General features: G+C 41.4%; 1 protein-coding gene across 2 annotated transcripts; it reads right to left on the bottom strand.

Moving 5' to 3' along the window:
• Positions 1–389: 389 nt before the first annotated feature.
• ptpn9b (protein tyrosine phosphatase non-receptor type 9b) lies at positions 390–12,980 on the bottom strand. 2 transcript variants are annotated; one of them, XM_031286066.2, is made up of 13 exons: positions 12,867–12,980; positions 9,999–10,142; positions 8,294–8,383; positions 7,891–8,015; positions 7,283–7,388; positions 7,041–7,151; positions 6,038–6,939; positions 5,750–5,846; positions 4,838–4,907; positions 4,593–4,671; positions 4,291–4,441; positions 3,870–4,077; positions 390–3,201 (listed from the first exon to the last, which is right to left on the bottom strand). In XM_031286066.2, exons 1-13 carry the CDS (start codon positions 12,897–12,899, stop codon positions 2,978–2,980), a joined length of 2,340 nt encoding a protein of 779 aa, XP_031141926.2. In that variant the 5' UTR covers positions 12,900–12,980; the 3' UTR covers positions 390–2,977. The 2 variants fall into 2 exon arrangements, with proteins under 2 accessions (XP_031141926.2, XP_031141927.2); XM_031286067.2 differs by lacking the exon at positions 7,041–7,151.
• Between the last annotated feature and the right edge of the window lie 679 nt (positions 12,981–13,659).

Genomic DNA, 13,659 nt, shown 5'->3' with positions numbered 1-13,659 from the left:
TTTAGTTGCTTGAGGTGGATCTTTTTTTATATACTATTGGGTAATTTGATTTACAACAATGCTTCATATTTTATGATCTCATCAATCAAAGTAACTAATATGTTATTGTATTATGTTGGGGAGTTAAAAACTACTCTATTTCCCTCTAAAATGTGGTGGAGTGGAGATACACATTTTTATTTTTAATATTTATTTAAACTTAATTGCAGTATGTACTTTGTTACTTTCCTTCACTGGTACCAGGCACGGACCATAGTCTGTTGACACAAACCTACATCTTCAAGCCTAAAGCTGGCTGCTGGCTGTTGTTTGGAGATAGAAAAACTCCACGACAAGCTGAAAAAACAGCAACTCTGAATGGAAAGTAAAGATTTGCTTGGAAAACATCCGTTGAAAAAAATGGTGTACATGTTCATGCTGCACATTTATTCTATGCACCACACTATCCAGTCAAAAGGAGATCACATTCGGTTTGTACTTATTCAAGATAGTAATACCGTTGCTTTAATGGGACAGCCGGGCTGCCAGCATGTAAAAGGCCAATCACGAGAACTTAAAAGCACAGTAAGAAACATTAAATGAACACCAATGACAAATGCACATTGCATTCTCTATTTCTCTTACAACAAATTAAAATGGATACCAAGACTCTTTTACACGCTCCCATTTTGTGTCTATACATAATCTTCTGTAACGTTCCCATGGTGCTTCTGAGTCTTTCAGTGTCCGTGGATGCAAGGCTGCACTGGTAGGTCCATGCTAGTAGGCTGTTGAGGATGTGTGATAGGAAAAATCTTTTGGGTGAGCCTGGGCCTTTGGCATTGAGGGATGCAGGGTCCACATTCACCAACAATATCCATGTCTGTCTTGACTTAATTGCTTGGACACCATTACCCAAAAAACATTCAAGGCTCGCTTTCCATGCTGATAAATCTTAACCCATTCTAAATATATATTTATTTTACTCACAGACACCAAGCTGGGGTTTTGTGAACAGAAATGGCAGCCACTTGTATTTTTTTGCTATTCTTTTTTCTCTTGATAGCTATTTTTTGCTTTGTCCTTGGCATTGGGTACCACACAGTACAAGACATTAATGTAATTGTTACTGAGTTTAACAATAAGCTGTCTAAAAACATACTTGTTAGCTTCCCCCCCCCCCCCCCCCCCCCCCCCTCCTCCTTTTGTCCTAGAATTGAACAATCACTATTTATACAAGTCAGTTCTGAAAATACAATGGCAAGTGACATTTTCCACCAAAATCTCATTGTGAAAAACAAAAAATATATTTCACTCCCCATCTGATTTGTTCAGCTTATCAAATGCAACAACTGGTTTGTTTTTCTTCGTAGCATCGTACCAACATTCACGGATTTCAATATTGTAGAAGTTTTACAAAGACATAAATATAGTAGGATACACAGTAAAAAATACAAAATAAAGTTGATATAGTCTTTTTCTTAAATGATAATTTACCAGAGGCAAACCCAGAAACAGATCTTTGACACTAGGCAAAAAACACTAGAATTACCCCCTGAGGTCAAATGAGAAAAGAATAGCCATGTCTCAAACCAGAGCTTAGTCCCAGATAACTCCCTACTTTCACGTTATTCATAACGAGTGTACTATGTACAGGACTGTAGGCAAAATGTGGGTTTCCTGTGTGACACACAGTCAACGTGTACTATTCAAGTGCACTCGTTTGGGTGTTATTACTATACTAGCGAGACATTAAGCTAAGGAAAACTTGAAGGCACAATTATCTGAGGCAGAATATGCCTCGAGAATATAACACAACAGTTATCAAGGGAGTAAGATTCAAAAGGGGAAAGAACAAAAGGGGAAATAAAAGTTTACAGTTTCAGGTATGGTTTAGGTCTAAGAACGACGAGGCAGTGAATCAAGTTAAGGCCAAATGACTTAAGATCGTCCAATTAGAACGCTCCAACAGTAAAGATGATGTTAGACCTGACAAATCACACAGATTTGCAATACGATATCAGTTTTAATACAATAACTCTTCTCTATATTTTGTCATAACCTGGCTCACTACATAGATATTTCTTCTCACGGTTAAGTCAATTTTATTAAACAAGGCTTTTTTTTTGCTCTTCTTTCAGAGGTTGTTATTATGCACAATAAAGTATAAATGTATGTTACAAGAATATACATGGGCTTCAGTCTATAATATCTCAGTAAGGAGTACATCCAAGCATTCAGGGTGAGGACTTTGGCTTTTGAAAAGTTAGTCTACATATGCACAAATATGAAACACACGTAGAAAATGCACCATAGAAAAAAAGGACATGGAAAATAAAGAAAAATGAAAATGGACTAAATGGCTCACACTGTCACTTAACAACCATTTCCTCACGCACAACCATTTAATCTCAAAAATAAAATAAAAAACACAAAAAAACCAAAAAAAAAGTTTTCAAGTTTCACCTTTTCATACCCCTTACAATTTATCTGTGATCACAGATGTGTTCAGGGTTGAAAAGGAACAAGAAATACAAAAAGGAACAAAGACTGGGGATTGGAGGGCTTCAAAGGGTAAAGTTCAAGTTTGTCATTCCTCATGTGCAAGTCAATATAAAAATGCTACAACTCGTACAACTATCTTGTCAACAAGACAGGTTCAGGGCAGGCCAAGTCCCCCTGTAGTTTGCTAAATAAAAAGGGGCTCGGAAATTGGCAGGACAGCTTGCTCAAGCGGTGACGCAATTCACAGTCCCCACTCCCTGTGTGTTTTTTCTCCAGCTCTTCACCTCCTCTGCCGATCCATTCATGTGAAGGAAGAGCAACTGTGAGAGTCTGTGTCATTACATCAAGAGCCAAAACAAGGTCTCCATCCTTTGTCTCTTCTCTCTTATGGCAGAAGAATCATCTCCCTCCTCTTTTCTGAAAACGTCATTCCTCACTCTTTCGTTCCTATGACTTCGGCTTAGGTTGGCTATCCCATTTTTCTATGTGTCCCTCACTCGCTGTCTGTCTCTAGGTCTGAGTCAGACCACTGCACTGGGCTCAGTTTCCCATGGCGCTGGGCGTACTCAATGACTGCTGTGTAGCAGAAGTAGTACTGGTCCCAGGTCTGGATGCTGAAAGCCCTCTGTGTACGCATCCGCCGCACCGTCTGACGGATATCTACTGTGGCAATGTCCTCCAGCCGGGACAGGCAGATGTCCAGTGTACAGAACGTGCCTGGTCGGGGAGCATAGGTGGACGGAAATAAGATGGAGAGGTTGCACAAAAAAAACTTACCCAATTGTATTCACATGCTTAGCAGGTCACAAAGAAAGCCTCGACAATACGACACCATGAGGAAAATCTAAAACTCTATAACTGGGTAGGACTTTGTTTTGCCATCACAGTGGCAACACATTTAAGAATATGTTTTTATTTTTTATTAAGAATACATTTAAGAATATCTTGAAGGCTATGTGTCAAAAATAGTACTAAAAGCTGGCATCTAATACCTGCTTCACACTCTTTTTTACTTACTCTTTAATTAGAGAGGTTAAATCATTATATCACCAATTTTAGAAGTACATTTTATACTACTGCTGTCTTTAGACAACATTTGACATTTTGTAACTTTGGTTTGTTAAATAAAAAATTTAAAAAAAGGGATTTGTAGCAAAACCGAAACTTGGGTATTGCACTGGCAAGTACTGCCAGTAGTACTGAACAATGATACCCAGTCCTACTAAATTGTTGTGTTTTACAGTTACACCACCCCTGTATGCCAACACAAAGCCACATGACTCAAAGACACTATGTCTTTGCACAAACATAAACACATCTAATGATGTGACCACTAAGTGTATTGTAAAAGTATATTCAAACCCCACAATGGTACATGCGTTTACCTGTGCGGCCAATGCCGGCACTGCAGTGCACAACCACAGGGGGACCCCCTGGAGGCCCCGTCCAACTGGAGCCCAGGCTCTGGACTGCCGCCTCCCTTCTCTGAAGTACATGCTCACGGAAGTCCAACATAGCAGAAGCACTTTTGGGCACCCCGAAGTCTGGCCAGCTGACATAAAGGTAGTGGCACACCTCCCGTCTCTCTCCAGACTAAGGAAAGGCCACAAAGGTCCATAGAAGAATAGAGCAATATATCAGACTCCTTTTTTAATGGCATGTATGAGAATATGGGTAAATATTCATGCCAAGTATTATTAAATTAATTAATTTAATTATTATTATTATTATTATTATTATTATCATCATTATTATTAATTAAAAATGTAAGATTCTACTAGCACTAATGCAGTCGGTGTGACTTACCTGTGTGTTGTAAAGTTCAAGATGGGAGAGTTTGAAGTCCTGAAACACCTGGATGTGTGTGTTCCTGACCAGGAAGTATCCATGCTGCTCAGTCCTGCCCTCCTCAAGAGGCCAGTACTGACCACACTTGACACGCCCACGCTCCACCACTCTGAGACACAAAGAAGCACACATCTTTATAATCTCATCATCAGCCCATCGAGGATATGTTGTTACTTGGACTATCACTACCACTATACAAACCCCCCTTCGTACACCAACACACGATTGACTTCAAAACTCAGATGTAAAAGGAGTCTCACCTGGTGGTCATGACAATGATAAGTACCATCTGTTCCCACACCATGCGCCAGAAGTCACCAAAAGTTTTTGGCAAAGGACCTGAAGGACACAACAGTCTGTCAGGTCATGGTAACACCGAACTTTACTCTACTGAGGTCTGAGGGGGGACAGAGTAGCATTTGGAGCAGAAAAGGTGTAAATTGCATGGAGGACGATGTAAAGATAATAAGGAGTGGGACCGTAGTTTGTGTCAAGAACTGCTCACCCTGAGTTGCGATGTAGGCGTTGCTCCTCTTGTAGCCATCCATGAAACTGGCATTAATGTAATCTGATGTCTGCAAAACACACAGCAGAAAAGGTTGGTGTTAGGATCTGCTGCCTCCTGTAGGAGGACAGTGAACATAACTATTGGCCTATTTTTAGGCCAGTCACTTAGTTGCAGTAAATGGTTAAAACTGTTGACTGGAGTCCTACTGGCCAGACGCTAGGTATTGCTCCAGTGGAAATCTCCAATACCTTCTTTGCATACCCTTTGGATAAGGGAAGTATATACAAGAGCTGGACTTCCCAGATGTCCCTGAATGATTGATCGGGTATTTTAGCAACATTAAAATTGTGATTTGACAGACAGCAGACAACCAACAGCTATTACTTTATGTTTAAAATCTATTTTTATTTTATTATCAATTTGTTTTATTATTATTATTGTTACGATAACGTATTCATTTTACCAAAATAATAAGACCCAGGTTGCCAATAAAACTTTTGTTGCCTTTTAGCCACATAAAACCCACTGTATTTGATGCTGTCAAGCATTCCACGTTCCAATCACACATATCAGATACAGTAGATAAGGACAGGGGAAGACATCACAAAGAATAGACCCAAATGTTGAAATCAATTTTAAACATTTATGTTTACAACCAACCAGTCTTCTACGGATAGTATCAGTGCCCTCCACTAATTACTCAACTAAATGCATGCAACATGTAACATTACATTCTCTAAGAAGTAACCAATACACCCTCTCTATTAGAAGGTAGAACAGAGGACTAATCTGAATATGACTGATGTTGGCAGCAAAGTCACAATTTAGCATCAAACATCCATAAAATCATCGACAGAGTAATAACGTTTTATCATTAAAAAAGAGAGCGTGAGAGAACTGAATTATTACCTCATCCTCGTCATCACAGAGCTGGCAGAGTCGCACCCGTGACTGGTCCAGGCAGAGAACATCACTGTACCGGTTCTTTATCTGATTGGACAGTTTCCTGTAAAGGAAAAATTGAATACAATGTGAGGTAACATGACAGACTTAAACGGTGGACTGATGTGTCATCTGTCACGTAATTTACCTTCACCTTGGTACAGAGAGACTGAAAATAGAGGAAGTGACCGGCAGAGACCAAAGAACACAGAAAAAGACAGAGGAGCCCAAGAAAATATAATTTTTATCTCTTACTTGGAGTAGTCAAAGGCGCCTGCTGGTGGCTCCTTTCGGATCTCCTCGTACTCCTGATAAATCCCCTTCTTCTTCTTTCTCTTCACATGTTCCACCAGATCATGAACCGTCATGCCTCCATGCTCTGGCATGTGAATGGACGCCTCCATGCAGCTGTCCTCATCATCAGGACCCCATGATGAAGATAGGGGTGGGGACTGGGAGGTAGGTTGGTGGGGGGGGCGAGGCAAAGATTTCTGGGGCAACGGAGGCACCCCTTCCTCTTCCTCGCCATACTCTTCCTTTACATCGTCATTCTGAGAACTGTGGGCAGAGTCCGTTGCCTCGACATCCACTGCATCTCCATCAACTTTCTGGGAAAGCGGTGTGTCCGGGGGCGTGTCGGACTGGGGAGGGGCTTGTCGGCCACAACCGTTCATGTTAGCGTTGGGGCTAGAGCCACTAACAGCCATGTTGGCCACGCTCACTGCTGAGCCGTTCCAGTGTTGGTGGTTCCCCTGCGGCCTGTTTGCAGCAGACTGTGGGCTCTGCTGATACAGTCCTTGACCTCGAGTCCTGCCGTCCGCCACACCGCAGTGGTTATGTGGGTTAGCATTGCTATCATCGTAGCAGTTAGAGTTAGCCACGGCTAACTCGGAACCTAATTGTGTATTTATTTGGGTGTGTGACAGTGTAGCGCCTGCGCTTGTGTTGCTGCACTCTAAGCTGTAGGAGCGCAGTAGGCTTCCCACACAGTCTTGTGTGTCATGTTCTTGTGTGTCACCCTGAACAGTGTTTGTGTGTGTGTTAACACAGGACTGGATCCAAGCCACGTGGCTATATTGGGAGGTCCCACCCAGGTGTTCAGGGAGGGAGGAGACTGGGATGTGACTGGCCAACTCATGAGCTTTCACTGTGCACACCTGGTGAATGGTAAAGAAAGAAAACACATTTCAAATGACGAATGACAACCAAACATCTTACACACTATGACATAACTCCAACTGAAAACCGACATTCATACCCTCTCTCTCAGCTTCTCACGCACAAACAGGCGGAGGACCGCGAAAGGTGCTCGAAACCAAAGAGGCGATGAAACAATGAAGACACATTTTAGACGAGCTGGAAATGCCCCCTAGGAAATACAGAGATCAGACAGACAAAACAGTGAAAGTGGTTTTTAATTTCAGAGAGAAAGTTTTGACACCAAAACCTTGAAGGCAGGCAGATAAGAGAGACAAGACAGAGGATGTTCCTTTTATTTACCTTGAGCAAATTGAGGATCTTGACACAGAGCTCATAGTCAAAGTTGCCATAGCTGGAGTTGGTCATGTCGTAGATAAATATGAGTCCGTCTCTTTGAGTTTGTACACTGGGGAGAAATTAAGATTTTCAAATTAAAAGCAGAGGAAGAGGGTAAAGAAGCTTGCCATAAGAAATGCATATCATTTTATAAAATATAGCTGAGAGAAATAAGGCAATACAGTGTTTCCTTTAGGATTTTTTTTAGCAGTGGGGGCAGGTCTGTCCGAACAACAGACAACTTTTTCTTTCTTTTCTTTTTTTTTTTTATAAATGGCCTGTGAGGACACACGGAAGAAAACATAAATCAGTGCCTATGCTCTGAATAGTTCTACTTGTTGTTAAATTGCAATGTGAGCGGCAGCCAACATTAGGTCGGCAGGATAATTTAAAAGGCAACCGCGACTACATTGTGCGTCTGCCCTACTTCTGATACTGTGGTGGCAGAAATTTTGCCATGGCGGGCCGCCACTACAAAATCAACATAGAGGAAACACTGCAATACTCTATACCACAATAACAGGTTAAAGTGCAAATAGGAAATTTGTATGTTAAAGGGGTTAGGGCATCACCTCTCTATGGCTTTGTCCAGCTGATAGATGATGGCCTGCAGCACAGCTTTGTGGGTGGTGACGTCTGGCCGATGGAGACGAGCAGTGAAGAGTGCTAGAGCTGCACCCTTTGCATCCCGACCGGGCTGATGGGAACATTAACAGGTTATCATACACATGAATGTAAATTCATTGTGATTCCATCCGATGTGATTTGTGAGAAAGGGCAGCAATACATTCTGATCATAAAAATACACATTTTCAGACCATCTTTTACTCCACCTCTATTCATAAACACACAAAGGCAGGGATACATGTGCAGACTGACATGCATTGCACATACACAGACTCTTCTTAAATGACCAGCATGTGTACAATTTTCTTTGTATCCTGAAATGTGGCTCGCAATGGCTTCAACACTCACCAGGACTGTAAATTTGCCACACAGGAGCTCAGAGCGTAGGGGCTCCTCGTCAGGGTTGATATTGATGATGCCCTCTTTGATTCTTGTGTTCTAATTTCGATACATGATGTAGAGACAGGAGAGAAGGGGAAATTAAAATAACAACATCATTAGCAACTTAAATTTAGTTGTTGTCCAGAGTTAGTGTTTATTAAAGGTTTCATGGCATGAAAATTTCACTTTATGAGGTTTTTCCAACTGTTTTTTCTAACCCGTGCTGGGTTTTTCATAGTAGTGCCCCAAACAGCTATAGATTTATTGTGATGTCTAGATGTGAGAAATATTAAATATGTTACTATTCTAACTCATTGTACCCCGAAATAATAGGCCCCCAAAGCACTTAAAAGATATGGAACTCAACTGTATACTAGTGACATACTGTGTACTTTTTTAAGATTATTTCTTTTGGGCTTTTATGGTCTTTAATTGATAGGAGAGCTTAAAGACAGGAAAGGGAGAGAGAGGGGGGACGACATGCAGCAAGGGCCAAGGACGACATGGGGAGCACACTCTACTGGGTGAGCTAGAGGTCACCTCACTTACGGTGTACTAGAAAACTGTGTAAAAGAAAATATTTGAATGCAGGACTTGTAATGTATTAATAGTTATACTTCAGAAAAAAAACATTTTGAGTAGACCTCCTACTTCGACCACTTTCAATACCAACATTCACAGTTAGAGAAAGGGTAAAAGGTAAAACACTGTTTGCCTGTGGCCCAACTTGAGCAGCCTTGTTTTTTTAATCAGTGAGAGTACGCTCTCCTCTAGTGCTCTCCAGGGTAAAATCATTCCTCTACTTCAAGTCCTCCAGTCCGAACGGTGAAAATGTCCACGACGGCGTACAGACCGTTATTATTAGACATCCATGGTCCAGGCAGCTGTGGAACTGAACCCAGAGTGAGTCTGTGTAAGACGGAGGCAGCTGCCCGGAGGAAGAGAGGCTTTGCCCGGTCAGGCTCCGAGATGACGTTACATTCTGCCTTCTGCTTAGAAGTGGCCAATGTTAAACTCACAGCAACTTGATACAATATAGTCTCGGGCTTTTGTTTGATATTTAGTGTCGGCAAAAATTACGTTAGCGTAGTGTAAGCTATTTATTGAGTTTCCTCTTAGCGAAACGCTCGGAGCAAATTTTACTGCGAACGGCAGACACGGAAGAAGTGAAGCTGTAGCATTATGTGCTGCCATTGTCAATACGGGAGTTAAAGTGTGGTAATAGCGCTGTTATTCAGAACTGGACAACAGGTCGGTTTTAACAGGACAGGATTATGACTTGGCAAGCATGTTTGCTGCTACATTGGAGAGCTGTCAACATATCATTAGGGGTTGTCAGTCAGATATCAAAACTTTTACACTGTCAGGCAACACTTTACAGCAGCAAGCAACTGCATCAAATGACCTCATTCTTTTCATTTACAAACAAGCAAAGTTTGTGATTATTACTAGTACAAATCTATCAAGTTTTTACTGTATACACCATCAAATAAGTCTAAACAAAGTTTTCGCAATTTAAATCACAATATTAAGAAAAGATCAGGTCAGAAATCTTGTAATTGAATACCTTGCCCAAAACATTCAGCCCTAATTAAGCCTGGTGGTTTCCTGTCGATAATAGAAAAAGTGAATAGTCATCTCAGTTTTGTCACCAATCAAAGCACTGCTGTACCTTGTATGCTTGGAAGAGGTCGATGGCTCTTGAGACGTCAAACTTGCGGGCCATAAGAAACTTTACAGCTGTTGGTTGGGACACGAGCCCAGCGCTGTGAGGCTGCTCCCGGCTACGCACCTCACCCAGGAACTCCTCCACAGCCTGGGGAAAACATGAGAGGAGATGGAAGGAATAAGATGGTGTGTTGGTGTGTGAGGTGAGATTAAAGCCAAAAATATATACATTTGGGCAAAAGGGGAATAACCAGAGAAAAAACTGGTTAAAAAAAAAAAAAATGGAATGGCTTGGAATTTAGGTAGTAGAGCTACCAGCAAAAGGGCTGAGATTACAAAGAAAATGCATGATTCAGCCCCCTCAGCTTTGTATTTCTTTCCCTTCCAAAGTTACAAAAATGCGTGATTCAGAAGGTAGCAGCAGGCTGTCCTCCAAATACGTAACCAGAAAAAGGAGAATCTGTGATGCTACAACAGATTAACTCATCAGCTATGTACAAAACTTGAATCTACTCTCTCATGGGGCAAAGAAAAAGAAAGCCGATGTCAATGACTTCAATGCTGTGACTGGACACATATTGAAGTCACAAAGACACACACTACACATATTCTGGGAAATGTATCCAACATCAGGTCCTGTTATTTTGATCAAACAAGAGAAGCAAGGGATCACATCAGACACATTATTACAGCAAAAGGTACAATTTAGTGCCCTTGACGCCCCTCAAGTTGGCATTCAGTTACTGGTAGTTATTGTGTCATTATTCAACAATTGTTTATCAAGTAATGTGGGATTTTAACGGCACTTGCACTTACTAATTCTGTTACTGCACCACCATTATTTGCCTAAATCAATGTTGATGTTGTCAAAACATGTTTGTATATGTCAAATAGTAAGTTGGGATAACCTTTTCGGATTTGGGGCATTATAACAAGTCAGGGAGGATAATCACACCCATTGGATATACTGTATGCAACTGCCAGTAACTGAACATCAGCACCAGGGTGGTCGCTAGCCTTGGTAACCTAATCCAAGGTAATAATATGATAGCTGTATTTATATAGCACCTTTTAAAAACAAAGTTACAAAGTGATTTACAATGAAAGAAGGAGGCAAATAAGATCCAGAACTTAAGATATAACAAGATACAATAATATAAATAGTCACAACAAATACCATCGGTTAAGAAAAAGCAATGAGATAAAAGTGAGTCTTATGAAGAGATTTAAAGGAAGATACTGAGTTTGTCAGCCTGAGATCCCCAGACAGGTAGTTCCACAGATGAGGGGCCCGGACAGCAAAAGCCCGGTCACCTTTGTTGACTAGTCGAGATTTTGGAACCATTAGAAGGGCCCTGCCAGATGATCTCAAGCATCAATCAGGGTCATAGGGAATGAGCAGATCATATAGGCAGGAGCCAAACCATTCAAGGTTTTAAAAACAATAAGTACAATCTTAAAATCAATTCTAAAACTTGCAGGTAACCAGTGTAGGGCAGCAAGTTGGTGAGATGTGTGTCACTTCTCTCACTGCAAATTAAAAGCCTGGCAGCAGCATTTTGTATCAGCTGCAGTCTTTAAAACTAAAACTACCAAGGTTTTAAACAGCATGTGTCCTCATGGCAGTTAATTGATTAATGTTACAGGATCTGGGAAAGTGATGATAGCTATCAAGAAACACATTGACAAATCTGGGGAGCAGTACAAGCGTGTCCTGTAACTTCTTAGCTCAGTGGTCCCAAAGTGGGGTTGCAGGGGGTAACCCAGCAAAAGGGGGAACCATTTATTTTCACTTAAATTCCATCCATCAGTATCACAATGACATTATGTGTGGCTATTTTGGTCATGGGTTTCATCTTTCTGTAATAAAATATCTAAAAAGCAAAAAATGTTATCAGATGCAGGACCCTGAGACAAAATCTTATCAAAGTGGTGGTCTAATTTGTATTAGTTTATTGGTCCTTGATGTGAAAAAGTTTTGGAACCACTGACTTAGCTCATAGATAATTTAACCTTGTGAATGCTTGATGAAGATAAAAACAAGTAACGTTAGCTATGAAATGAAGCTGTCGTCAGAATTGCTGCGTAACATTTGATGCTTGCTATCAAAGTCAGGCCCACCCCTTTCGCTAGAAAGTGATGGCAACAACAATGCTAGGAACCGGAGGATCACTTCTGTGAATTCTCGGCCGTAAATCTGATAGGCAGCACACTGCGAGCTAGTTCGCTCATCGCAAACACTCGCGTGTCATGATCTTGGTCTGTCTTATCTGTGTCATGGTACATTATGACAATCAACACTTGAGGCAATCAGTGTTTGGTCATTTTTAACCTTCACACTTGGTCTAACATGATTTTTGACGTCTAACAACATTGCTATCGAGGAAATTCCCTGCAAGTCAACAATAGCTATTAGCATTAGCCAGCAGCTAAGTTACATGTGGCAGCTGGATGGCTAACGATACCGTTTTAGACACTAGAAGCCACATGTATGGGGCAAACCATAGCTGGGTAACGAGGTGTCGTTAGTTAACATTAGCGATATGGACATATCTATGTGATCCGTGTAAAGCTGGGCTATCAAATGAGCGAGTATTCGAGATACACAGCCGGCCGGTTAAATGATCACTAGGTTACTATTACTACTAGTAGCAAACGCCATCATGCTAACACACATGCTAACTGCTGTCAGTCGGCTCAGGAGCGTGCAAACGGGCCAGCTGCTGTTTACTAGACCACATCGTTCCCAGGGACATCACCGTGACAAATTACATGAAAAAAATCGCCGGTTAGGGAAGAAACTGAAGGTGACATGTGTAAACACTGAACATGATGGGGAGATAAGGAAAACAATCCGTAAAGAGACCCTTACCAGCTGCTCCTGAGTTGTCAGGGCTTCCGCCATCTTGAAGCCTCCGCAACGTCGCAGCGGGCGCGCCCACCAGCCGCTTACTCACGCCCTACACCCCGAGACGGAGCCCGAGGCCCCGCCTATATACAACAGACAAAACCAATATGGAAACTGTATTTATCAATGCAGCTTCATAAACTGTATTTATCAATGCAGCTCATAGACTGTAGCCTATTTATCAATGCAGCTTCACAACTGTATTTGTCAATGCAGCTTACTGACAATTCATAAACTGTATTTGTCTATACATATTACCATTTACAGTTATGTATTTATCAGAATGTTTGCATTGCATATAATTTAATCTAAGTGATCTATCTGGGATATAATAATAATAAAAATAATACTAATAATAATAACTTTTATTTATATAGCGCCTTTCAAGAAACCCAAGTACACTACTGTGGCTAAGCTAAAGGAGGTTGTAGGCTGTGGTAAACAGGTGGTGTTTCAGGAGTTTTTTTTTTTTTAAGGTCCAAGGATGTAGCATTTCGGATATCTGCAGGGAGGGTGTTCCAGACATAGATTTAGAACAATATCTATGGTTCCAGAGGGATGGGGCTGCAACACTAAAGGCTCTGTCTCCGAAGGTACAGAATCTGGTGTGGGGAATGGAGAGCAGGCCAGCGTCTGAGGACCGCAGGTTTCGGGCTGGGTTATGGATGGAGGAAGTCGGAGAGGTACTGTACAGGGCCAGGGCATGGAGGGATTTGTAGGTGAGAAGGAGGAGTTCATATTTGATGCGGGACTTAAT

Source organism: Sander lucioperca, chromosome 4 (genome assembly GCF_008315115.2).
Source record: "Sander lucioperca isolate FBNREF2018 chromosome 4, SLUC_FBN_1.2, whole genome shotgun sequence".
Lineage (NCBI taxonomy): Eukaryota > Metazoa > Chordata > Actinopteri > Perciformes > Percidae > Sander > Sander lucioperca.
Note: the sequence above shows the minus strand (reverse complement) of the source record. Positions and strands in the feature narration are given on the sequence as shown.

Coding starts and splice junctions, on each gene's coding strand:
- ptpn9b (XM_031286066.2), bottom strand. CDS start 12,899: ATGGCGGAAGCCCTGACAACTCAGGAGCAGCTG. Junction 4,078..4,290: donor TTGAACTTTACAACACACAG/GTAAGTCACACC, acceptor GCCTTTCCTTAG/TCTGGAGAGAGACGGGAGGT. Junction 3,202..3,869: donor TGCCGGCATTGGCCGCACAG/GTAAACGCATGT, acceptor CTCCCCGACCAG/GCACGTTCTGTACACTGGAC.